The sequence below is a fragment of the Balaenoptera physalus genome (assembly GCF_965194825.1).
Source record: "Balaenoptera physalus genome assembly, chromosome: 11".
Lineage (NCBI taxonomy): Eukaryota > Metazoa > Chordata > Mammalia > Artiodactyla > Balaenopteridae > Balaenoptera > Balaenoptera physalus.
Genome location: NC_138896.1, coordinates 46,863,116 through 46,889,070, shown reverse-complemented (window position 1 = coordinate 46,889,070; position 25,955 = coordinate 46,863,116). Strand labels below are relative to the sequence as shown.

The 25,955-nt window shown below is 38.1% G+C and overlaps 1 protein-coding gene and 1 long non-coding RNA gene across 2 annotated transcripts in view; one reads left to right on the top strand and one right to left on the bottom strand.

Annotated features, from left to right (window-relative positions):
* KHDRBS2 (KH RNA binding domain containing, signal transduction associated 2) overlaps positions 1-25,955 on the bottom strand; it is a 754,183-nt gene that overhangs the window by 312,924 nt on the left and 415,304 nt on the right. Inside the window, exons 5-6 of the mRNA XM_082414355.1 lie at positions 10,698-10,825; positions 5,119-5,317 (exon numbers count right to left, since the gene is read on the bottom strand). Of these exons, the coding sequence (XP_082270481.1) occupies positions 5,119-5,317; positions 10,698-10,825 (327 nt within the window). The remainder of the gene's footprint in view (positions 1-5,118; positions 5,318-10,697; positions 10,826-25,955) is intronic.
* LOC309638419 overlaps positions 1-25,955 on the top strand; it is a 328,072-nt gene that overhangs the window by 31,195 nt on the left and 270,922 nt on the right. The gene's annotated exons all lie outside the window — the stretch shown is intronic.

The following is a 25,955-nucleotide window of genomic DNA, read 5'->3' as shown; positions in this document are numbered from 1 at the left end:
GCCTCTCCATATGGTCCTTGGGGCTGGGTACCCAGGAACCATGCTTATGTTGTGTGAATGTCACGCCTACACCACCCACATCACTGGTAGCTGATGAGTCTGTAGATCCCAGATCTGATTTCTAGAGACTCCTGCTCTACAGTCATAGACACCTGGCAAGCCCGAATGAACACAATTCTCCCACCTGGGGATCCAGATTAGAGCTGAGAGATGGCCAGCCAGTCAGTATCTGTAGGAGAAGAGAACTGGACTTGGATGTGTAAACTTGGCAGCACCACATGCTGAGTCATGTTGATCAGCAAAACCAAATATCCAGTCTGTATGTTAAAGTGGAATGAAACCATATGCAAAAACCCAGAGAGGAAATGTGGGGAGGGACGCTAGTGCCTCGGTTTAGCTATTTCTTAAGGCCTGATGGCATTCCTATTACTGGACTTCATGATGCCTAATAAAGGAAATTTTTACATGTTGAGATGTGGGGAAGTCATTCTGGCTTATACATGAGTTAACTTGAATTATATTCTAACTAGAACAGCCTGTTTGTGGCCTATCAAACATACATTGTATATCTGCTTTAATTATTAAAGAAAAGGGTGCACTGACCAGAAGTAAAGAATGTCCATGTTAAAAATAAAGACTAAATGCCTCCCTTCCTGGGACGCCAGTGCTGGTCCTCCTTTAATGATAAGACTCCCTTCCCAGGTGCCAGGGCCATATTGACTTGCTGTGTACATGCTGATCTGTTTTTCTGAAACCTTGAAGGAAAGTATCCCTGACTTGTTTGATGTTCTTTGCTCTGACAATGCATAAAACTGTGCTGAAAACCCTGCTTCTCTGGAGCAGTTTCTCAGAGTAATCTGGGAAGCTGGCTTCTGGGTTATAGTCCTCAGTTTGGTTCAAATAAAACTCTTTTCTATTCCTGTTATAGATTGTTTATTGATTTTCATTGACAGAGCTCCCACCCCCAGGTTTGTTTACTTATTTATTTACTGCTAAAAGAAGATGACATAGCTTCTCCTATTTGCAAATAATGATGCCCAATTAATTCACAAAAAGTAGCTAAATGTCTGTGACTTCAATGGGTCCATAGCTTATCCCAGGGAGAAATTTAAGGGTATAATACATGATGAAATGTTGTGTAATAGTTATTTCTTATTGACTGTCTATAATGTTCGGGGTACTTATGCATGCTTATGTTTTAAGTGCTTATGGATGCTTATTTCTAACATTCATTGAAGTCTTGTGAGGCTGAAATGATTATCGCCATTATATAGAAGAGGAAATCCAAGCAGCAGAGTGTTATAAATTACACAGCTAGTGACACATTTCAAACTGTGGGGTGCTGCTTTCTGTTTCGAAAGTCAGGTGGTGTCCACCCAGCAACACAACAGACTTTCCTAAAGGCCAAACTTTCCACCCCCCCGTCTGCGTCACTCCGTACTCCTCATTTCAACAAATAGCACCTCAGTTTTACCTGGTTGTTCAGTCCAATGTTCAGTTTAACCTTCGCTTCACAAAAACTTCACAAAATTATCTTTTACTCTTTTCTTTTTTCCTACCTCCTCCATCTATCCCATCATCAAATCCTACTAGATCATTTCCACTGTTCACTCAGAATAGACCTCTTCTTACCCCTCTAAGGCTCGTTTTGTCAATGGGGATGCCGCCAGTCTCCTTATTTCAATTCTTGTGCCCACCTTACCACATATTCTGTTCTCTGCAATGTATGCAGAAGAAACCTTTTAAAAAATAAATCTGCTCATGTCACTTTCCTGCCCCAAACTCTCCAATAGCAACATGAATTGGCCTGTCCATCCCTTGACCTCATCTGGTCCCCCTCACACACTCTCTCCAGCCCTGATGTCTTCCTTGCTGATCCCCAAACACTTCAAGCATGTCCCTCCTCAGTGCTTTTCTGCTTGCTGTTTCCTTAACCAGGGATGCCTTTGTATAGAGGCAGCCCCTTGGCCTAGATTCTACCTTTAGTTAGACACTTGCTGGAACCTCTAGGTCAGAAAGACCTTCCCCAGCAGCTCTTTTGATAGTGGTGCCCTCCTGCCACCTCCCTCTGGAGCCCTTATCTCTACCTGATGTTACTTTATTCATTTCTTTATATATGTTTGTTCCTGTCTTCTCCCACTAAAATGTAAGCATTATGAAAGTAAATATTTGATCTGTTTTGTTCACAGCTACATCTCTAGGACCATCAGAGCAGTGCCTGAAATAAGATAGAGGCTCAGTAAAGGACTGAGTGAATGAATTAAAGGGACTGGATACTTTAAATCTAAGTTTTAAAAATCAGATTTACATGGCTTTACATTTTCCTTTATTTACTATAAGAACCACGCTCCTCTTAGATTTTCCCATTCAGAATATACCCTTTTTCAGAATATACCCATACTTCCATAAACTCTTTATTCCTTTGTAGCTTACCGTTTTTTGCCTTGCAGTCCTTGATCTATTCATTATAAATTGGAATGCATGTGAAAGATTACAATGTTTTTGGAGCTACATGAAAAACTACAATGTTTTCCCAATCTTGTTCTCTTTCACTGTGCCCTATAAGCCCTGTAAATTCTTTGATCAATAACAATGTTGACTGCTATTTCTCTCTCTTTTAATTTTTGAAATAAAGATTTGACTGTTTAGGCTTCTGTTTGGAAGACAAATACACCATACTGGCAAAGCACATAAAGATGGTAGACCTAGTTCCTCAGAGATAAAAAACAAAAAGAAAAATGAAAAACAATCCCACCATCCCTGTTGTGGATTATTCATTCATTCATTTAACAAGCACTTATTTCCTACACGTACGTCTCACGAAGAGATGGTAGAACCAGGACCAGGGTCTGTGTTTTCAGATCTGTGGCCTTGTTCAGAGGGTAGAATATGTTTTCTGCTGCAGATGTTGCAATTTTCAGACTAAGATTTTAAATACTGATACCTGATGTTGTACAAGATATGTGAGATAAACATGTTCCCCCTTTTCCCACAGAAATGGATTTTTAAACTTTTTTTTTTTTTTTTTTTATCAAACGGGAATAAACTTGTATTAAACATATACAACACCAGGGTCACAAAACGGGAGTTAGCACTGAAATATAAACTAGAAGCATGAAACCAAACTCAACGTGTGGTTCAGAAATTATCGACTGGAGATTTTCCAAGGGAGGAGAAAGGATTTTTTTGCATGAGACTTGAAAAATGTAGATAGGAGCAAATACACAAATGCATGAAGTTAAAACAGGCCATTTCCATGTTTTTACGACTTGTGCTATCCTGAGATTCTGTCGCGAAAGTTTTCCATATTTGATAAAAAGGCGACACGCCCTGGACACAACCGGCCTATCCTCTCGTGGACCCTAACCTTGGTCTTGGAACTTACCGCCTCACTGCTGATCATTTTACAGATGCCATGATTTTCAGATACACAGACGTGCGTACGAAGTAGACGCGAACAGCATCAGCCTTTCAGGTTTACTAGCAGCTTTGAGGTTTTGGCGACCGGAAGCATTTCGGCTCAGAATGTGAATTTTTCGCGACGCTAAGCACACGTGGGGGACCGCGCGGCGGACCGAGTTTTGTCGATTCCTCGCTGGGCTCGGCCCTGGAGCCAACGAGCCCGGACGCGGCGAGGCCTCTCGGCCGTCCTTCGGGGGCCGCAGCGCACCGCCCGCCTGGGAACCTGGATCACCGAGCACGGGTCGGGGAGAACCGGGGCCGGGAACTGCGGCCGCCGCCACCCAGGACGGGCCGGGAGCCGGAACCGCCCAGCACGGGCCGGGAAGGCCGGAGGGACGGCCGGTCGGCTGGCGTCCGCGGGGCGCGCTGGACCAGGGTGGAGGCCCCAACTACATGAGGATGTTGTGCGCCTCCATGCGCCGAGCGCACCACCGCCACCCACAGCGGCGACGACGGCATGGCGGCTGCCGAACGGTCCGCAACTCCCGCTTCCGGACTCCCACCCAGCCGCGCCGCTTCCTCGCGAGCAAGATTAAACTTAATATTTTTTCTTCACTCTTACAGATATGTCAGTGTTTCATATTTAATCAGTAACATTCCTAAAAACTAACATGCTTTAAGCATTAATGTGTTCTTAGTGACACCTATCAACCATTTTCACTTTAAGATTACCTTTTCCTTGGTTATTAACCAGTCCATAAAACATTTATATGTTTTGAATGCACAGAATGTGACAGTAACTGTCCTTGAAGAGTTTATATTAGTAACCATTCACAGAGGACATTTGAGAGGACAGCATGTCTATGGATGGTTGAATGAAACAAACACCTAGATTAAGGGACGGGCACCCTGGAGAGGTTAAAGGCAAAATGAATCTGTTTCATAGGACAATGATCTGGCTTGCATCAATTCAATTGAACATTTAGAGTGGACTTAGTATGGTTGTTTGTACAAGTGAATAGAAAACTGCCCCTTTTTACAATTTTCACAATCTAGTAGGAGAAATGGATACAGGCACGAGAATATATGACCAGTGGAAAGCTAACAACCTGGATGAAAGAGGTCAAAAGGAGGATAATGTGATACAGAGGACTGGAAAGGGAGGAGGTGCTTAGAGACACTGCACTTCTGTTCATTCTATATTTTTTGAGTTCTGAATTCTTACCTGCCAATTCCATATCTTTCATATAGTGAGAGAGTAGGATATTTAAATGAAAAACCAGCCACATGGCCTTAAATTATTAACAAAATTTATAATATAATCACATTATATTTGTCAAATACTTCTGAGTTATGTTAATCTTTATCATGTCCCAGGATAATCATCTAAATACATGACTATTCACATTATGTTCATAATTATTTCCATTTTGAAATTGATTGAGTCTTCTAAAGATAAGAAAACCTCAGGATAGTTTGTTTCTTAAAATCTAAGCTATTTAACTGATACTAACAACAATGATGGCACCTGTACGATGAAAGCTTTTCTCAAAATGCCCTCATTTAAATGCACTGCTAAATTCTCTTGCAAATGACATTTGTTTTCTGCAGCAAACATTATCTGCTATATTCGTGGTATATGAATGTCTTTGAAGTTTAGCTTATTCCCCAACAAACTTAACTCCTCCTAATAACTGATTTCTCAAGAGTACTTACATACTCTTCATACCCCTCGTGGGCTGGAGGAGGGGGTGCCCTGTATCCTGGCACAGTGGGTGAACCCCGTGCTCGTGGGGTAGGGACGCCTCTCGCTACAGGGGGCACTGGAAGAGCACCACGGGTCACAGTGGTCCCTCGAGGGGTGAGAACGCCTCGTCCAGGTGGTGGGGGAGGAGGAATGGCACCCCCACGGCCCCTAGGAGAAACAGGTCACATACAGATGAGGAACAAGTGATGAGAGCAGGCAAAGCTCTCATCTTATAGCCTCTATACAATTGGAAGAAAACCACATTTATTTCTGCATGTCTGAGTGTTGTGAGTGTGTGTGTTTAATGGAGATTCTTTAGGGTATATAGCATTTTGACCTCCACAGAATAAGTTTTGTAAATATTGGTTATGACTTAGTTATCATAAAAACCATGTAAAATAATTTGATATTTTCTTTCATAGCACTAAAAATTCAAAGCAAAGCAAACAGAAATCAACCCACTCTGATTTTTATTCCAAATTTACCAAAAAAGTCTCAAATGAGAGCAGTGTCTAGTACATGACTCACTGTACCATCCATAGCTGATAATTGTCAATGTCTCCTCCATGCTGGAGGTTATTGACAGTGATGGGCAATTTTTCACTTACAAAAAAAAAAAAATCTGTCAGCACTTCGATAAAATGTGGAACTCTAACCATCATGATATCATTCTGCTTATTATAGTAGCGTAAGTTTGAGGTCATTGTCACTGATTTATCATTATACGTGTAACTCCCTGAACTGGTACAGTCCCTGATATAATTTATTTCCTATGGCAACTATGGTGCTAGTGAAATACATGAGGGCTCTGCAAAAAAAATAACACACTGAGTACTTGGTACTGCAGTGCTTGACACAAAAGTAACTTGTACTAAAAGTGTAAGATCAAATGGTTGCAGTAAACTCTTATGGTATTCTGAGGCCTTTGGAAAGGTTGAGTGTTTGTCTAAAGTTTTTGGGCAAAAGCATGGTTATTTCACTTTTTATTATGTCTGAAAGTTTGGCCTCTAGAAAGCACTGCTTTCAGCAAGAACGCTAAAGCTTTGGGGGAAATAATGATCACGGGATGTGAACCATCACACTGTTTGGCTGCACCCACAGATGGGGTTGTAGGTTATGCTTTCTGCTATGAGGAGCAGTCAGCTGGCTCTTGCAGAAAATGAGCTTGACGAGTGAACAATAAGAATGCTGGTAAAGCTTTTAAAATTTTTAAATAGATTATAGAGATGATGAATAGAGAAATCATTAGAGAACTTACTGTGAGTCTAATGTACAGAGAATGCTCTCCTGCACTGGGAGACCCTAGAAGGCCCAGTGCCCACTTCAAGCACAATATAACTGAGACCACAATATTCTACATTAGCATGATAATATAAAAGCTGATCTATAAGATGGATATAAAGAGTAATTTTACCTTCACTGGACCTCCAAGCACCTTATATACAGGGTGTGCATACATCCAGGTTTGCCCAGAATAGTTCAGAATTACAACTGTTGTCCTAGTTTAGCATTTTAATACTTTCAAAAGTGTCCCTGTGTGGGTGGTAAATTATATATCACCTTACTTTAAACTATATTCACAAGTTATATCCATACCACTGAATAATCACAGGTAAGTGTTATAACTCCCTGAGCCTAAGGTAGATTATTTTTCTAATGGGTAAAATAAGATCTCTGAATCTATAGCAATTCTTCCTGCTTTAAAATTATATGATGCTCAAATCAAATCTAATTTCTCATCCCATTCCTTCATCAACTGTCTCCCAGACAGAGCCCTGGAAAATCTGTCTCTTGAATCTGACTCATTACCTCCTACACATTACATCCTTTCCCTGGAATATTAACCCTATATCTCTCTTCAACTCAAGTCCTCAATTCAACTCAAGATTCACATCACCTATGTAGAACATAGTGTCCCTGGCTGAATCCACACTACAATGTTCTTTCCTTTATTTTTCTGACTTCTTGAAAGTTTTCTATCCTTAATTCTTCACCTCCTGCTCATTCCTGAATCAAATGCAATCTAGTTATTGCTTTCTCCTCTTTATTGAAAATACTCTTGACTGGTATCACCAGAAGCCCACTGGTTTCTAAATCCACTGGAAATCAGTCCCCATTCCACTGTAACTGTTATATTTATCACTATGCGTTACTATCTGGAAAATGCCTTCTTCTAACTTTTATGACTCTGCTTTTCTCCATATTTCTTCCTCCCTCCTTTATATTCTTCAGGCTCATTCACTGATATCTACTCCTGGGCCCACCTTGGAATGTGGCTATCCCCATTTTCTGCCCCCCACCCTCCTTCTGTGCCTCACGGTGCACCCCTGCAGTCTCTAACTCTGATGGCTGTTATCTCTTTCCTTCCTACCACACACCATACCCTGGATCATGTCTCCTTAACTGGTCTGCATGTTAGAGTCACCTAAAGACCTTTGAAAACCACCAGACTCCAGACCATACCCCAGGCCGATCAAGTCACAGTCTCTAGCAGCAGTGAGCTTTCAGTGACTCCAATGTGCAGACCAGTTTGGGAACCACTGCCTTACATGTGTCATCTAACTTAAAAATCTTGACAACCTTGTCATGTAGCCATTTCTAAGCTATTTTAAAGGTTGAGAACCAAGTCACGGAAAGTACAAGTCACCTTCTCAAGGTCACACTGGCAATCCATAGACCTAGGATTAATTATATTCTTCATTAAATTTGGTCCTTCACCTAATTTTAGTGGATGATGTCATTAATCTCCAACCAGGGCAGACATCAGAGAGTTATACTGTCTAGGACCACTCTCTTGTCTCCAACATCTAATTGGGCACTAATTTGTATAAATTCTAATTTATAATCTAGTCCTTTATCCCTCTAACACTCCAAGTGGTATTCATTTCTGGGTTGGATAATGAACTTGTATTCTCCCTGGCTTCCTTGCCACACACCTCTCTGTCTTTCTTGCTTTGTTCTAATTCTTCTCTATCGCTCACAGTGGTGACTGAGTAGTCTTTCTTGGAAACAAATATGATTAGTCCCCTCTTTAACAAGCTCCATTAGATTCTATCTACGTATTAGTTCTCATTGTAGTAAACAAAACCTTCACAATCTGCCTCAAATGTTTTATTTTCCACTCTTTACTCTCATTCAACATGTAGCAGTGATGTGTGTGAAGATCTTAATTCTTCAATTACGTAATATAAATTATTATAATATATAGATGTAATGCTTTGTTTTCTGGTATGCATTATTATTGGAAGATTAGATAGTTTTCATAAATATGCTTGTTGAAACATAAATTCCTTTAATTAAAGAAATTTTCAACAAATTAAAGTTTTAAAAGTATACCAGGTACTGTTCTTTTTGAATTTAAGTGTAACTGAATAACTTTAAAAAGTCACAATTTCATAAATATGTACAAATCAGCATCCATTAACCCATGTGTTCAAGAACTTTCTGATCAATATGATCTTCTGTTTTGTGAAGCTATTTTCTTATTCTTATTTAATTGCAGATATATTTCATCATGTGGTTTGAAACAGAAGACAACAGAGTTCTGCTACATTTACTTTTATTAATGTTAATACATTAATTACATCAAGATAGCATTGAAAGTGAGGTTTAATTTTCAATATTAATTTTTTTTAACATATGCAATATCAGATTGTATGATATATGGAATGTTAAAAAGCAAAAGCTTTCAATCAAATTTTTCTTCTAAGATATTTAAAAATCTAGATCATAATGCACTATTCTTTATTAAATAATTAAAGAGATTAATATTTTACATTAAAACTTCACTGAAATTGAAATCTTATATGGTCCACTCAAATATGACAAATGTATTATTACCTTAAGGAACACCAATAACAAAACAAAGTCCTTTAATATGATGATTTTGTAGTCTCAAAAGCAGGTTAATGCATTATTTTTTTAAATGGTCCCTATTCCAAAGAATATAGAATAGAAAAAACTTGTTGCCTCTATAGTCATTCAATACATACTTAGGTTGCACCATATAAAACTGCCAAAATTATCATTTTTTGAACTACAAAAGTGACAATTTCATTATTAAAACCCTATGATTTAATCAATTTAAGATTGCCTGCAATGGTGTCATTTCACAACCCATCATGATGAAGTTAATATAAATGTTTTGTAAAAGGCTGATTCCATTAAAAAAGTCCATAAAAAATGTTATGTCACATTAATTTTTAGCAATAAACTAATGTTGCTAGGTAGCATTAGAAAGCTCATATAAAAAAAATTTTTAAAGAAAAAAATGTGAAAATAATCACTGACACATTTTCAGAAGTTCTTCCTTTAATCAAAGTAATTTCTATAATTGCCACATTTTACCTTTAGATAATCAATTATTTCCTTGATATTTTATTTGGAAATTGATCATTCTTAACTTCTTTTCTGATAGTGTAAAATTTTTTGAGGTGTCTGTGACTTAAATGTTAAAAACAGTGATGTTTTGAAAGGTGGTGAAAATATTTGGGGAGTAATTTTAAAAACAAACTGAATCCACAAAGTATCTTAGAATCTCTTAAGATGGTTTCTATGCAATATATGAAATAGTATTCTAAATCTAAGCCATTTAGAGATTTGAAGGCCAACTATAACAGGATAAAGAGAATGACAGAATTACACAGTCTGCGTGTGAAGGCTGGGAGTATTTTTCACTTTACCTCTTTGCAAAACAATGCTTTCTGTTGAAAGCTTGGCAAATGTAGAATCCTACAAAACAAATTCTGTTGCAGAAAAATTCCAATTTCTTTGCAAAGTGAACAATATCAAATAAAATCTTCTCTGATGACATTGCAGAGTCAAATATAACTAAGCTTTAAATATTCTTACTATCATCCATGTAAGAAATGTACTTCTGGCTTTCTGGCCTGGTGGTGTGTATATATATATGTATTATGTGTGTGTGTATATATATATATAATACACACACACATAATATATATATAATCTACTTATCTATATAAATATCTATATATCTACCTACCTACCTATATCTATCAATCATTATCCTCATCTATCTGTCTACCTATCTGGCAAGACTGTATCAATTCATGGGCCATTTAAGGCATAGATAATATTTGTAATTTTCTCTTCATTCAAGGTCATCCTCGTTCAAAGATGCATACGATTGAATCATCTGCATGCCCTAATCCTGGGGACAAAACCAAAAAGTAGAAACTCTTAGGTTTGCTCCTCTTATTTTCTTAGGAAGTTGTTAAGAGCTCAAACTCTGAAGTCTAGAGTCAGACTGCCTGTGTGTCCTCAGGTATATTGCTTACATATTTATCAGTTGCTCACCTGTAAATAATGCTTAACCCTACTATGGAGGACTTGATGAGTTAATAATTTATATAAAGCTCTTACGAGCTATATAAGCATCTGTTGTTATTGCTTTTGTGGTGGTGGTGGTTATTGTTGCTGATATCGTTGTTGTTTATTCCTAGCTGTGATCATGACACAGAACAGGCCAGCAAAGTATTGCCATCCTTATTGGCTGTTAATTTATTTAAAGTAAGAACAAATGTACCTTGAAGGAGTTGTGGGAGCTATTCTGATCCCTCTGCCTCTAATACCTCTGCCACGACCAGAGTCCTCTGAGCCATTTAAGTAAGATAATTCACGTAGTTGTTCTTGACGAATTTCATCATTGTAGTCCTAGAAGAAAAAACATGACCTGATGAGCTAAATGGAGCATGGATTTCTTAGAACTGAACAAACACAGTAAGAAAGGAAATTTTTCACTTATTTTCTGGTATACAAAAATCTAAAATGAGGTAAAAGTAAATATACTTTAAGTTCCTAGTTTTATACAGAGAACCTGAAGTTGCTTCTTTTACCAAGGAAGTACTCAGCAGGAAATCAGATGAGATTTGCTGGGATATCACTTTATATGTTAGCTAGAAAAGGAAAGATAACAATATAGAACAAGATCTTGGAAGGTACCAAGGTCATGGTTGTTAATAAGAGGATTACTGAAAAACAACTTTACTGGTGTAAGTATGTGTAGATTGTTAATGACTGCATAATACTCAAATAGTCCCTGATGCATAAACTGAAAAGGGGCAATCCCAAGGACCAAAGTAGATACTGTGTTAAAATAATTAAAAAGTGCGAATAAATATCAGTTTCAGACAACTGGGAAGCTATGCAATCCAACTAAAAAACTTGAGGGGCAATGTTTAAAAATAAATAATTTTCTATGTGTTCTAGCATTGGGCTGATGGAGAATGACAGCCATAGCAGAAGGCAAACGTCACAGTAACAGCCAGAGATTTGATCAAAGTCAAAGAGACGATCTCTATCCTTCATCAGTGGAAATGTATCAGTCATTTCAATAGGACCAAAGAGTGGATCTGAGTCACTGAAGATGAATGCTATCTTCAAAAAACAGGTATCAGTCTTACCTGTTTCTCTTTTTACTAACACACACGTGAATGCACACACACACACCCTGGTAGAACAGTACAAAACTGAGTAATTGGTATTTTTGCCTAATGGGCAATCCAAGTAAATTCTTTTTCAGTAAAGATGTGTTTATGTGAAAGCCATGAGCTGTCTAGGAGTTGAGACGAGAAATATTTGTAGAAATATCTGGGTTAACATAAATGATGTCTGAGGTCTGGTAGTGGACACTTGAGCCAGGTTAGCTCTGCACTTGTGAGTTATAGTAACAGCACATGGAAACCATGCACTCACCTGCAGAGCCCAGTCTAGAAGATGCAGGGGATGCTCCAGCCTACAAGCATTTCTAAAGCAAAGCTTTACCTCATGGTCCAAAAACTGTTCACAAGCAAAAGTACTAGTCACTCCAAAGCACTTACTTTTTATTTTTAACATGTTGCTTTCACATTTATCCTGTTCCGCACCTGATTATAGTGGTAATGGGCTCAAGACAGTTGATTGACAGAAGAGCTATAGTAGAAAATGATACTTTTTAACAATTACTCAATTTATACCTCTTAATTTTCACATTCAAGCAACAACCAAACTGAAGAATAAGCATGTCTACTATTTTATTAGGTACAGGGAATGTGATGAATTGCTACTTCTGACTGAACTGAGCAGCCGCCATCAAAATGAAAAATTAATTCCATAATTTTCCCATGTAATATTCCTAATTTGAAAGCAGATCTTTGCAGCTTCTTATCTAAGAAAAATCTATGGACTCCCAAAGGTCTTTATGAATTATAAAAAGAGATAGATTCTCATTTTTGGCAACATTGAGGGTTGAGATATAAATTAACAAATAGCAGATTAATTCATACATGTAAAATTTACTTTAGAGAATATATTTATGCCAGAATTAGAAAATATATTATTGTGGATATTAACATGAATATTTGACACTACAGGTTAAGTTAGTTCTTACTGTAAGCAAAACACTACTGTTAGTATATAATCAAGTTTCTTATGAGCTCAGCTAGATATACTCTGTTTTAAGAACTGGATCATCTTCCAGAGTTGTGGTGGTGAAGTGAATGCAGAGCTCTAAATGCAGGTGTAACTGACTTAGAATATGAGTTGCTCTGTTCTGAAATCATATTGCTCCCAAGGGCATGGTACCCAAGAGCAACTCCCAGTCAATGACCAAATGTGGTTGAAATGCTAAAATAGGCCCATTCTTGGGAGTCACAGTTCTCCTCTGCCTGTGCCTCAAGGATTCCTAGACAGCTGGGATGAATTTCCCTTTAATACCATTGCTTCTGGGCTGTCTATGACTTCTCTTTCCTTTGGCTCAGATATTCTAGTGTGAGGGCTCTCCAGTCTTCCTTGGCTCCCTCTTTATTTTATTTATTTATTTATTTAGTTTTTTGTCACAGGATCATTTTTCCTAATGAACTCCTTGCATGTTTAATCTCAATTAATCCTGTTTCTGGGAGGACCCAAACTAACACACAGAATGTTGACAAAATCAAGTTCCTAAAATTACAAGCTGAGAGCTTTTGTAAATCCATTGATGTTAATGCTGGTGGAACCTATTCTGTTCAACATACTTTATACTCTGATTAATTGGAGTATTTGCCATTCTTTTACTTTAAAATGGTTACATACAGATTAAACATGGAACTGATTACTGACTAGCAAAAAGGGTAGTAATCAATGTTTATTTTAAGAAAGTAAATTGTATGTTGCCCAATTTTCTAAATCACTTCACTTAATGAACATGTATGAAAGAGTCAGACATAGAGTGAACAAACACAAGGCATGTTTGGGGCTTTGGCTGACATAGATGAATTGTGGAAAGAGGGAGAAGGCTGGCTAGTGTGTACATGTGTGTGGTGAAGTGAGAGAGAGAAAGAGAGGTTGGGCAACCACAAGCTGTTCAAGAGTGCCTTAGTGGAAGTTATACTGTATGACTTGGGAAGGTAGGAATAAAAGAAGTTTTAAATGCAGAAATGGCTAGAAGTATAATGACACCATTAACCAAAGAAAGAAAGGAATGAAAAAAGTTTAGAGGTAGAGAATTTATATTTTGTCTTGATAATCTTAAGTTTAAAATGCCAAGGAGACATTAAAGTTTATCTTAGAAATTCCAATCTAGGTCAGGGGAGTAAATCTGAATGTCATTTGCACACACTTGTGATAAATGAAACATGGAGATTGCCTAAGAGAATAGTAAAATAATGTAGTGACAAACATTTTCTAATCATACTTCATACTTTTAATGCAAATTTGTATCACTGAAGAAAATCAGTTGACTTATTACAATATTATGATCATTAAATGACCAGGTCTTTAATAAACTCAAGTTTTTCTGATTGGACAACTAAAAAATATATACCACTGTATTTATAGTAATGAAGAATCTAACTGTCTCAAATAAATACAAAAGAATTTTAAATGCCCAAATGTAGAAATACTGAAACTCTAAGTATTCTCTAGACTGAGTATATCCTGTGTATTATTTTTATGATATAAATATAATTTTCTAAACCCCCAAATTTTTAATTGCATATTATATGCTTATATCCAGCTCTTCATTAAGCACAGATCTAACTTTGAATTAATCTTTCATCACTAGGACGTGAGTCCAGATGAAACTCGAACATCTTGTTGAACATTTAATTGTGGCATATGTTGCTGATGCTTCAGTTACATAGAATCTTAAAAATACTCGTAAACAAAATATTCCAAGATTGCCTTGTAAATGTGATCTTATTAGAAATATAATACAGCCTGAGTTGGAGACTAGATGGTGGAGTAGAATGACTTGAGCTCACCTCCTCTCAAGAAAACACCAACATCACAACTAAATGCTGAACAACCATTGACAAAGAAGACTGGAACCTACCAAAAAAAGATATTCTACATCCAAAAACAAAGAAGAAGCCACAATGAGATGGTAGGAGAGGCACATGTGCAATATAATCAAATCCAATATCCACTGGATGGGTGACTCACAAACTGAAAAATAATTATATCACAGAGGTTCTCCCACAGTAGTGAGCATTCTGAGCCCCATATCAGGCTCCCCAGCCTGGGGGTCTGGCATTAGGAGAAGGAGCTCCCAGAGCATTTGGCTTTGAAGGCCAGTAGGGCTTGATCTCAGGAGCTCCACCGGAATTGTGGAAACAGGGACTCCACTCTTGGAGGGCCCACACAAGTTCTCGTGCACACTACCCAGGGAAAAAGCAGTGAATTCATAGGAACCTGGGCCAGAACTACCTGCTGGTCTTGAAGGGTCTCCTGGGGAGGTGGGGGGAGCAGCTGTGGCTCACTGTAGGAACAAGGACACTAGTGGCAGAGGTGCCAGGGAGTACTAATTGGCATGAGCCCTTCTGGAGGCTGCCATTTTGATGCCAAGATCTGGACTCACCCAACAGACTGTAGGCTCCAGTCCTGGGATGCCTCAGGCCAAACAACCAACAGGGCAGAAACACAGCCCCACCCATCATCAGACAGGCTGCTGAAAGTCTTACTGATCCCACAGCTGCCTGTAAACACACCACTTGACACAGCCCTGCCCACCAGAGGGACAAGACCCAGCTCCACTCACCAGTGGGCAGGTACAAGTGAGTGGAGGAAGGAAGGAAGCCTGCACAAGCATCTAGACCAGCCTCACCCACCAGGGGCGGATAGCAGAAGCAAGAGAAACTAGAGCCCTGCATCCTGTGGAACAGAGACCATGAACACAGGCAAAATGAGATGGCAGAGAAATATGTTCCAGACGAAGGAACAAAATAAAACCCCAGAAGAACAACTAAATGAAATGGAGATAGGCAATTACCTGAAAAATAATTCAGAGTAATGAAAGCAAAGATGACCCAAGATCTTGGAAAAAGAATGGTGGCACAGACTGAAAAGATGAAGAAATGTTTAAAAAATACCTAGAGGATATAAAGAACAAACAGTGTTGAAGAATACAATAACTGGGACTTCCCTGGTGGTGCAGTGGTTAAGAATCTGCCTGTAAATGCAGGGGACATGGGTTCAAGCCCTGGTCCAGGAAGATCCCACATGCCATGGAGCAACTAAGTAGGTGTGTCACAACTACTGAGCCTACATTCTAGAGCCTGCATGCCACAACTACTGAAACTCACATGCCTAGAGTCCATGCTCCACAACAAGAGAAGCCACTGCAATGAGAAGCCCACGTGCCACAATGAAGAGTAACCCCCACTTGCCGCAACTAGAGAAAGCCCACATGCAGCAGTGAAGACCCAATGCAGCCAAAGATAAATAAATAAATAAACATTTTTAAAAAACAATACAATAACTGAAATGAAATATACACTAGAAGGAATCAGTAGCAGAATAAATGACGCAGAAGAGCGGATAAGTGACTTGGAAGACAGAATGGTGGAATTCACTGCTGCAGAACAGAATAAAGAAAAAAGAATGAAAAGAAATGGAGACAGCCTAAGAGACCTCTGGGACAACATTAAATGCAACAACACTTGCATTATAGGGGTCCCAGAAGGAGAAGAGAGAGAGAAAAGACCCGAGAAAATATTTGAAGAGATTATAGTCAAAAACTTCCCTAACGTGGGAAAGGAAATAGTCAATCAGGTCGGGGAAGCGCAGAGAGTCCCATACAGGATAAACACAAGGAGGAACACACCAAGACACATATTAATCAAATTGACAAAAATTAAAGACAAAGAGAAAATATTAAAAGCAACAAGGGAAAAGTAATAAATAACATACAAGGGTTATCAGCTGATTGTTCAGCAGAAACTCTGCAGGCCAGAGAGGAGTGGCATGATATATTTAAAGTGATGAAAGGGAAAAACCTACAACCAAGAATACTCGACCCAGCAAGGCTTTTGTTCAGATTTGATGGAGAAATCAAAAGCTTTACAGACAAGCAAAAGCTAAGAGAATTCAGCACCACCAAACCAGCTTTACAACAAATCCTAAAGGAAATTCTCTAAGCTGAAAAGAAAAGGCCACAACTAGAATCAAGAAAATTATGAATAGGAAAGCTCACCAGTAAAGGCAAATATAAAGTAAAGGTAGGAAATCAACCATACACAAATATGATATCAAAACCAGCAATAGTGAGAAGAGGAGAGTACAAATTCAGGATATTGGAAATCATTGGAAATTAAGAGACCAGCAACTTATAACAATTTTGTAAAGCAATCTTTTATATATACTGTTATATAAAAACCTTATGGAAACTGCAAACCAAAAAACTACAATAGATACACACAGAAAAAAAGAAAAAAGGCAACCTAAACACAACACTAAAGATAGTCATCAAATCACAAGAGAAGAGAACAAAAGAGGAAGGAAAGAAAAAAGACGCACAAAAACAAATTCAAAACAATTAAGTAAGTGGAAATAGGAACATACATATTGATAATTACCTTAAATATAAATGGATTAAATGCTCCCACCAAAAGACACAAGCTGGCTGAATGGATACAAAAACAAGACCCATATATATGCTGTCTACAAGAGACCCACTACAGATCTAGGGACACATACAGACTGAAAGTGAAGGAATGGAAAAGAGCTATTCCATGCAAGTGGAAATCAAAAGAAAGCTGCAGTAACAATGCTCAAATCAGACAAAATAGACTTTAAAATAACGACTGTTACAAGAGACAAAAATGGACACTAAATAATGATCAAGGGATCAATCCAAGAAGAAGATATAACAGGTGTAAATATATATGCACCCAGCATAGGAACACTTCAATATATAAGGCGAATGCTAACAGCCATAAAAGGAGAAATTGGCAGTAACACAATAATAGTGGGAGACTTTAACACCCCACTTACATCAATGGACAGATCATCCAGACAGAAAATCAATAAGGAAACAGAGGTCTTAAATGACACATTAGATCGGATGGACTTAATTGTTATTTATAGAACATTCATTCAAAAGCAGCAGAATACACATTCTTATTGAGTGCACATGGAACATCCTCCAGGATAGATCACATGCTGGGTCACAAAGCAAGCCTTTTAAAATTTAAGACAACTGAAATCGTATCAAGCATCTTTTCTGACAACAGCACTATGATTTTAGAAAGCAACTACAGGAATTAAACTTTATGAAGCACAAACACGTGGAGGCTAAACAATATGCTACTAAATAACCAATGGATCACATAAGAAATCAAAGAGGATATTTAAAAATACCTAGAGACAAGTGATAACAAAAACAAGTTGATACGAAACCTATGAGACACAGCAAAGGCAGTTCTAAGAGGGAAGTTTATAGCAATACAAGCTTACCTTAGGAAACAAGATAAATTTCAAGTAAATAACCTAACCTTACACCTAAAGCAACTAGAGAAAGAAGAACAAGCAAAACCCATAGTTAGTAGAAGGAAAGAAATCGTAAAGATCTGATCAGATATAAAAGAAGTAGAGATGAAGAAAACAGTAGAAAAGATCAATGAAATTAAAAGTGGGTTCTTTGAAAAGATAAACAAAATTGATAAACCTTTAGCCAAAGCCAGCACGAAAAAAAGGGAGAGGGCTAAAATCAATAAAATTAGAAATAAAACCAATCCCAAAACGGGCAGAAGACCTAAATAGACATTTCTCCAAAGAAGACATACAGATGGCAAAGAAACACATGAAAAGCTGCTCAACATTACTAATTATTAGAGAAATGCAAATCAAAACTACAATGAGGCATCACCTCACACCAGTTAGAATGGGCATCATCAGAAAATCTAAAAAACAACAAATGCTGGAGAGGGTGTGGAGAAAAGGGAACCCTCTTGCACTGTTGGTGGGAATGTAAATTGATACAGCCACTATGGAGAACAGTATGGAGGTTCCTTAAAAAACTAAAAATAAAACTACCATACTACCCAGCAATCTCACTACTGGGCATATACCCAGAGAAAACCGTAATTCAAAAAGACACATGCACCCCAATGTTCATTGCAGCACTATTTACAATAGCCAGGTCATGGAAGCAACCTAAATGCCCATCGACAGATGAATGGATAAAGAAGTTGTGGTACATACATACAATGGAATATTACTCAGCCATAAAAAGGAATGAAATTGAGTCATTTGTTGAGACATGGATGGATCTAAGGACTGTCATACAGAGTGAAGTAAGTCAGAAAGAGAAAAACAAATATCGTATATTAATGCATGTATGTGGAACCTAGAAAAATGGTACAGATGAACCGGTTTTCAGGGCAGAAGTTGAGACACAGGTGTAGGGAACAAACGTATGGACACCAAGGGGGGAAAACCATGGTGGTTTGGGGATGGTGGTGTGCTGAATTGGGCAATTGGGACTGACATGTATACACTGATGTGTATAAAATTGATGACTAATAAGAACCTGCAGTATAAAAAAACAAACAAACAAAAACTAATACTAAACTTTCATTGGGTTATTTGTATGGAAATATGTTAATATAAATGTTTCAGACATTACATGAAATGTCTAAAAATCTTATATGTTCTGGTATAATGTTATAAGTCATAATTCTATTTATTACTTTAAAATGTATATCTCAGAAATAACTAAATTTCCTTGTCAACTGCATTATTATGAACTTTCATCAAATCTTTAACCGTGGTCATTTTTAAGTCTTTTGTCATTTACAGACAGTTCTGGGTGTACTCTGATGTTTTTGCAAAAATGTTCCTATGAAAGGGTTTCATCTTCAAGGAATTCATGGAAAAGACTCTGACAAGTACAGGTTTCTGGTAACTGACTATACTGCTGAACTGAATGAATAAGCATTTTCAGAACTCTAATGGAAAACTGATGAATTCATAAAAGTGCTAACAAAAGATCAAGATGAAAAAAAAATTAATTACATGGGACTGAGTGAACTGATGAGGATGATTATAATTTTTGTGACTTTCTGTTTGAATAAAAAAAAAAATCCCACAAGGGCTCAGAGGCAAAAAATATACAAATCAATTTTCACTGCAAAGTAAAGGAGCTGTTACAGTGGAGGATTACTGGACTGAATGTCAATATTATGACATCGTATGAGTGTGTTTCGTGTTTGGTAATTGCAATCATTGTTGCTTTTGTTGTGGTCATCCATTTACAATGCTTGGTGTCAGTTTATTTATCTCTTGTAAAAATAAAATACAGTGTGTGTGTGTGAAAAAAAATAATAAAAAAAAAAATGATTCCCAAAAAGTTGCACAGACAACAAGCTAGAATCCATCTTCTAACTCAGATAAAAGTTCTGGATATATATATACATATATGAACATATTTATATATATATAAATAGGTGGTTGAGGGAGTATCTAGCAATACTTACAAAAACAAATCTATCCTGTAACTGGATTTGCTTCAAAATAATGTGAAGGAAGAAGGATATAGATGAAAACAAGAGTGGCCAAATAGCTGGAAGATATTATGACCAGGTGATAAATACAATGGGGTAAGTTTTATTATATGCTCTTATTTTGATGTATGTTTGAAGTATCCCATAATAAAAATTTAAAAACAAACAAACAAAAAAGAAGTTACAACTGACACCACAGAAATATGAAGGATCATGAGACTACTACAAGCAACTGTATGCCAATAAAATGGACAACCTAGAAGAAATGGACCAATTCTTAGAAAGTTACAATTTCCCAAGACTGAACTAGGAAGAAATAGATAATGTGAACAGATGAATCACCAGTACTGAAATTGAAACTGTGATTTAAAAACTCCCAACAAACAAAAGTCCAGGACCAGGTGACTTCACAGGCGAATTCTATCAAACATTTAGAGAAGAGTTAACATCTATCCTTCTGTAACTGTTCCAAAAAATCACAGAGGAAGAAACATTCCCAAACTCATTCTATGAGGCCACAATCAACCTGATACCAAAACCATACAAAGGTACCACAAAAAAGAAATTTACAGGCCAATAGCAAAAATCCTCAACAAAATACTAGCAAACCAAATCTAACAATACATTAAAAAGATGATACATCATGATCAAGAAGGATTTATCTCAGGGATGCAAGGATTTTTCAATAACCGCAAATCAATCAGTGTGATACACCACATCAACAAACGGAAAAATAAAAAACATATGATCATCTCAATAGAGGCACAAAAGGCTTTTGATAAAATTCAACACCCATTTATAATAAAAACTCCAGAAAGAAGACATAAGGGTATCCTACATCAACATAATAAAGGCCATATATGACAAACTTACAGCTAACATCATGCTCAATGGTGGAAAGCTGGAAGCATTTCCTCTAAGATCAAGTACAAGACAAGGATGTCCACTCTTACAACTCTTCTTCAACATAGTTTTGGAAGTCCTAGCCCTGCCAATCAGAGAAGAAAAAGAAATAAAGGGAATCCATATTGGAAAAGAAGAAGTAAAACTGTCACTGTTTGCAGATGACATGATACAATACATTAGAAAATCCTAAAGATACCACCAGAAAATGAAAGCTCATCAATGAATTTGGTAAAGTTGCAGGATACAAAATTAATACACAGAAATCTGTTGCATTTCTATACACTAACAATGAAAGATCAGAAAGAGAAATTAATGAAACAATCCCATTCATCATTGCATCAAAAAGAATAAAATACCTAGGAATAAAATTACTTAAGGAGGCAAAAGACCTTTATTCTGAAAACTATAAGATGCTAATGAAAGAAATCAAAGATGACAGAAACAGGTGGAAAGATATACTATATTCTTGGATTGGAAGAATCAATATTGTCCAAATGACCATACTACCTAAGGCAGTCTACATATTCAATGCAATCCCCATCAAATTACCAATGGCAATTTTGTTGATTTAGAAAAAAAATCTTAAAATTTGTATGGAAACTCAAAAGACCCTGAATAGCTAAAGCAATCTTGAGAAAGAAAAACAGAGCTGGAGGAATCAGGCTCCCTGACTTCAGATATAATACAAAGCTACAGTCATCAAAAGAGTATGGGTCAAGATGCTGGAGTGGAGGACACGGAGCTTGTGTCTCCCCACCATTAGGGCACTTACCAGACACTGGTGGGGAACCCTGACACCCAAGGAGACAGGAGGAACCCCAGAGCAACTGGGTAGGACATAGGGGGTAGTTGGGGAGAGGAAAAGTGGAGGTCGGATGGGACCAGTGCCTCTGAGGGATGGCTGGGAGAGGGGACGTGTTCCCATGCCTAGAGGGACACCCTGGGGCTCAGAGGATCGGAAGGAGAACAGCTAGCATTTCCCCTGCCCAATCAGGCCCTGGAAAGTCTGCTGGGATACCAGGCCAGGTCCTCCACCTTCCAGGACCCCCTCCAGCCGCATTTGTCCTAGAGGTGTAAGAGGGGGGAAGAAAAGGAGAGGCTAATGGGGAGGGGCCCTCTGGGATTGGAGGATCAGGGAGAACACAACTAGCATTTCCCCTGCCCACTTGGGTCCTGGGGATCTTGCTGGGCTCCCATGCTGGGTCCTCTGACCTCCGAGGACCCCTCCAGCCACTTAGGACCTAGGGGCATAGGAGGGAGGGAGGAGGGAGGAAGAGGGGCAGAGGTGAATGGACAGGGACCCTCCAGGACTGGAGGATCAGGGGAAGCACAGCTGGCATTTCCCCCACCCACTTGGGCCCCAGGAAGCCTGCTGGGCTCCCAGGTTGGGTCCTCCACCCTCCAAGGCCCCCTCCAGCTGTGTTGGTCCTGAGGGCGTGGGGGTGGGGAGAAGAGGAGAGGCAGATGGGGAGGGTCCCTATAGGACCAGAGGATCAGGGGAGGTAAGGCTGGCATTTCCCCCACCCACTCGGGCTCTAAGAAGCCTGCTGGGTTTCTGGGCCCTGTGCCCCACCTTCTGGGGCCCCCTCTGGCTGTGTGGGTCCTAGGTGAGTAGGAGGACGGAGGCAGGGGGAGAAGAGGAGAGGTGAATGGGGAGGGACCCTCCAGAACTGGAGGATCTGGGGAAACATGCCTAGCATTTCCCCCACCCACTCAGTCCCAGGGAGCCTGCTGTGGTCCTGGGCCTGTCCTCTGCCCTTCAAGGCCAGAAGCACCCTGGGCCACTCTGGCCATGCTGAGACTAAGCCCTGCACCCCACCCTCCCAAGGTCCTTTTCCATCCACATGGGTCCTAAGCCTAGACCCTGCCCACCACTTAAACCCCACCCTGCCTCAGCCCTGCTCCCCACAGCCAAGGCCTTTCCCAGCTTTTTGTTTTGTTTTGTTTTGTTTTCTCATTTTTGCTACTGTGGTTCTGTTTTAACTTCCAATTCTTCCAGTTGTTGTTTCATCTGTATTTTTATTTTTTCTAACATAGCTGTTAGTTTTCTAATCTTATTTTATTTTTTACTCTTTGTTATTGTTCTGCTCCTTTATTTCTTTTTTTTTTTTATTGCCACTGCGTGTGGCTTGTGGGATCTTGGTTTGCGAACCAGGGGTTGGGCCAGAGATCCTGTGGTGGGAGTTCCGAGTCTGAAGCACTGGATTAACAGAGAAACTCAGACCCCAGGGAATATTCATTGGAGTGAGGTTTCCTGGAGGTCCTCACCTCAACACCAAGACCCAGCTCTACACAACAGCCAACAAACTCCAGTGCTGGAAGCCTCAGGCCAAACAACTAGTAACACAGGAACACAACCTCACCATCAAAAAAAAAAAAAAATGAGATGACACAAAATATGTTACAGATGAAGGAGCTAGGAAAAAACCTACAAGACCAAATAAATGAAGAAGAAATAGGCAACCTATCTGAAAAAGAATTCAGAGTAATGATAGTAAAGATGATCCAGAATCTCAGAAATAGAATAGAGGCATGGATTAAGAAAATACAAGAAATGTTTAACAAAGATCTAGAAGACCTAAAGAACAAACAAACAGAGATGAACAACACAATAACTGAAATGAAAAATACACTAGAAGAAATCAATAAGAGAATAACTGAGGCAGAAGAACGAATAAGTGAGCTGGAAGACAAAATGGTGGAAATACCTGTCAAGGAACATAATAAAAAAAAAAAAATGAAAAGAGTTGAAGACAATCTCAGAGACCTCTGGGACAACACTAAATGCACCAACATTTGAATTATAGGGGTCCCAGAAAAAGAAGAGAAAAAGAAATATTCTGAAAAAATATTCAAAGAGATTATAGTTGAAAACTTTCTTAACATGGGAAAGGAAATAGCCACCCAAGTCCAGGAAGTGCAGAGAGTCCCCAGGATAAACCCTAGGAGAAACACACCAAGACACATATTAATCAAACTAATAAAAATTAATTTTAAAGAAAAAATATTAAAAGCAGCAAGGGAAAAGCAAAAAATAACATACAAAAGAATCTCTAAAAGGTTATCAGCTGATTTTTCAGAAGAAACTGCAGGCCAGTAGGGAGCAGCAGGATATATTAAAAGTGATGAAAGAGAAAAACCTACAACCAAGATTACTCTACCCAACAAGGATCTAATTCAGATTCAACAGAGAAATCAAAAGCTTTACAGACAAGCAAAAGCTAAGAGAATTCAGCACCACCAAACCAGCTTTACAACAAATGCTGAAGGAACTTGTCTAGGCTGGAAACACAAGAGAAGGAAAAGACCAATGAAAACAAACTCAAAACAATTAAGAAAATGCTAATAGGAACATACATACCAATAATTACCTTAAATGTAAATGGATTAAATGCTCCAACCCAAAGACACAGACTGGCTGAATGGATACAAAAACAAGACTCATATATATGTTGTCTACAAGAGACCCACTTCAGACCTAGGGACACATACAGACTGAAAGTGAAGGGATAGAAAATGATATTCCATGCAAAAGGAAATCAAAAGAAAGCTGGAGTAGCAATACTCATATCAGATAAAATAGACTTTGAAATAAAGAATGTTACAAGAGATAAGGAAGGACACTACATAATGATCCAGGAATCAACCTAAGAAGAAGATATAACAATTGTAAATATTTATGCACCCAGCATAGGAGCAGCTCAATACATGAGGCAAATGCTAACAACCATGAAAGGGGAAATCAACAGTAACACAATAATAGTAGGGGGTTTAACACCCCACTTACAGTATGGACAGATCATCCAAACAGAAAATAAATAGGGAAAAATAAGCTTTAAATGACACAATAGAGCAAACAGATTTAATTGATATTTATAGGGCATTCCACCTGAACGTGGTGGAATACACTTTCTTCTCAAGTGCACATGGAACATTCTCCAGGTTAGATCACATCTTGGGTCACAAATCAAGCCTCAGAAAATTTAAGAAAATTGAATTTTTATCAAGCATCTTTTCTGATCACAACGCTATGAGATTAGAAATCAATAACAGGAAAACAACTGTAAAAAACACAAATACATGGAGGCTAAACAGTGTGCTACTAAATAACCAAGAGATCACTTAAGATATCAAAGAAGAAATTTTAAAAATACATGGAAACACTTGACAGTGAAAACCCAATGATCAAAAACATATGGGACACAGCAAAAGTAGTTCTAAGAGGGAAGTTTATAGCAATTCAATCTCACCTCAAGAAACAAGAAAAATCTCAAAAAAGCAATCTAAATTTATGCCTAAAGCAACTAGAGAAAGAAAAACAAAGAAAACCCAAACTCAGTTAAAGGAAAGGAATCATAAAGATCAGAGCAGAAGTAAATGAAATAGAAACAAAGAAAACAATAGTAAAGATCCATAAAACTAAAAGTTGGTTCTTTGAGAAGATAAACAAAATTTATAAACCTTTAGCCAGACTTATCAAGAAAAAAAGGGAGAGGATGTAAATCAATAAAATTAGAAATGAAAAAGGAGAAATCACAGCTGACACAGCAGAAATACAAATGATTTTAAGAGACTAGTACAAACTACTATCTGCCAGTAAAATGGACAACCATGAAGAAACAGACAAATTCTTGGGAAGGTACAATTTTCCAAGACTGAACCAGGAAGAATTAGAAAATAGAAATGGAACTATCACAAGTAATGAAATTGAAACTCTAATTTAAAATCTTCCAACAAACGAAAGTCCAGGACCAGATGGCTTCACAGGAGAATTCTAACCATTTAGAGAAGAGCTAACACCTGTCCTTCTCAAACCCTTCCATAAAATAGCAGAGGGAGGAACACTCCCAAATTGATTCTATGAGGCCACCATCACCCTGATACCAAAAGCAGCCAAAGATACCACAAAGAAAAGAAAATTACAGACCAATATCACTGATGAACATAGATGCAAAAATTCTCAACATAATACTAGCAAACAAAATCCAATAACACATTAAAAGGATCATACACCATGATCAAGTGGGATTTATACCAGGAATGCAAGGAATCTTCAATATACACAAATCAATCAATATGATACACCATATTAACAAATTCAGCAATGAAAACCATATGATCATCTCAATAGATGCAGA